This window comes from Pollicipes pollicipes, unplaced genomic scaffold (genome assembly GCF_011947565.3).
Source record: "Pollicipes pollicipes isolate AB1234 unplaced genomic scaffold, Ppol_2.1 Scaffold_4295;HRSCAF=5057_pilon_pilon_pilon, whole genome shotgun sequence".
Lineage (NCBI taxonomy): Eukaryota > Metazoa > Arthropoda > Thecostraca > Pollicipedomorpha > Pollicipedidae > Pollicipes > Pollicipes pollicipes.
The window spans coordinates 30,634,946-30,636,985 of record NW_023596461.1 but is presented as its reverse complement, the minus strand read 5'-3'; the positions used below and the strand labels follow the sequence as shown (position 1 = coordinate 30,636,985).

General features: G+C 62.9%; 1 protein-coding gene across 1 annotated transcript; it reads right to left on the bottom strand.

The window, feature by feature from the left end:
- Positions 1 to 565: 565 nt before the first annotated feature.
- On the bottom strand, positions 566 to 1,807 carry LOC119096809 (GRB10-interacting GYF protein 2; the record flags this gene model as incomplete). Its single annotated transcript, XM_037219754.1, is given in 1 exon segment — positions 566 to 1,807. A coding segment is annotated over 1 exon segment (133 nt), but the record flags the coding sequence as incomplete, so codon positions are not given.
- Positions 1,808 to 2,040: the final 233 nt, after the last annotated feature.

The window sequence follows — 2,040 nt, the reverse complement described above, 5'->3', positions numbered from 1 at the left end:
AAGTAGGATGGCTAACTATAAAAAAGCAACTGGCGAAACATTCGCGACAACAGTTCCGTCGCTGCTCGTATTCTGCACTCAACAGTGAGCAGTAACAGCTAAAACAAGTCACTGGTGGCCCGGCCGCCTCCAATACAGCGTGGAAGCCGAATCATTGCACTACGTTCGGTCGGGACATGAGTCAGCTGGTCAGCTTCCCGGCCTGTCGATGACCGAAGCCGGGGAGGGCCCGTCTGGGCGGCCGCCTCACACGCGCTGGCCGACGGCGCCGCTGTCCGTCGCGACATCGCTCACGACACAGCGACTGCAGAGGCCGGGAGTAAGCTTCATGCTGCTGGAGCGGCGCCGCACGCGAGCCTGGTGGGACCTGCGAGCACGTCCCGCCGCCGCCCGCCGACAGCGGACTACTCTGCTAGCGGTCCACGCCGCACGCGAGCTCGGCGGGACCTGCGAGCACGTCCCGCCGCCGCCCGCCGACAGCGGACTACTCTGCTAGCGGTCCACGCCGCACGCGAGCTCGGCGGGACCTGCGAGCACGTCCCGCCGCCGCCCGCCGACAGCGGACTACTCTGCTAGCGGTCCACGCCGCACGCTGAGCTCGGCGGGACCTGCGAGCACGTCCCGCCGCCGCCCGCCAACAGCGGACGACTCGCAGCGGTCTAGCGATTGGATCCGCAAATGGCAGTGGCCGTAACGTTTGTACCTTGGTTCGACGACACGCAAACAGCATGGCATACAGGCCGTTACGATATGCATTGAAAAGCTGACAAACTACCTCTACAAATACCCCGGGCAAAGCTACGAAAAACAGCACAAGGAACGTGCATTTCGACTAGGGACGCCCTTTAAACGCCACGATGTACTCCCTATTGCACATGTCATTCAGGGTGGAACAGAAACAAACGTGTGGTCGTAACCATGACGCTTGGAGTTGCTCACAGGACAGTAAAGGACGCGGAGTATGACAAATCACGCAACACATTCGACAGCAAGCGTTCACTAAAAAATGACGCACCACTGATATGTAACAAATAAATCTGCGGAAACATGAGCAGGTGTACAAAACGACAAAGCCCATAGAAGTTGAGTAAAATGTTAAAGACTTCAACCCACACCAAACTACAACTTCACACATATGGCGCACATCCACGTCGCTGCATCCAGGAAGCCAGCCACCGAGCCGCCGGCTGGCCACAACTGCACGGCACTGCTGGAAGACGAGGAAGCTGGGGCAGTCCAGAGGCCGACGGCCTCAAACCAGCAGCGTCCACGTCAGCAAGTCAGCGGCGCGGCAGCCGGCGGCGACGTTTCGTAAGGTCTGGCCGACGGGCAGCCGGCGCCGAGGACGAAAATGGGTATGGAGATGGGGACGGGGACGGAGAAGGGGACGGGAATGAGAACGGGGACGGGATCGGGGCAGCAGCGATTCCCGTGTGGCCCGACAGACGGCTCGGAGCTGCGACTCCCTCCAGCGGAGACAGTCTCAGCCACGCCTCAGATGACCTCAAGCCAACAGAAGGGCCATCTTAGCGATGACCTCCGGTGATTTCACACATACGTCGTGATCCGAGCTGCGGGCTGGCCGCGGCCAGGCCTGCACACCGGTGGCCATCTCAGCACGGAGTCTTCCAAGCGTGGAGCGTGCACTACGGGCCAGGTCGGCCAGCGGCCGGCTCACAGCAGCTGTGTGTGGGAGCGGGGCCGGTGCAGCCGACAGCAGGCCGGGCTGGCGCCGACCAGCAACCGAGACTCGAGGTCAGCCCGCGCCGCCATCCGGTCAAACGTGACGGCGCGGCCTCCGCTCCTGCCGACGGCGGCGCCGGCCGGTCACCAGGGCCGCGCGCCGTGCCGCGGCCACCGCTGCGAGACGCTGCACCGGCCGACGCCCTCACATCCGGCAGGGCACGACCAAAAACGATCGGTGGGAAACCGCTGCACGTCTTGGGACGGGCCACAGCTCAGCTCACGCGCGGAGAAGAGATGTTACAGCTTTGGGGTCGCTCCTGCTGAATTGGGCAGCTACGCGGGAAGACTGGCGTC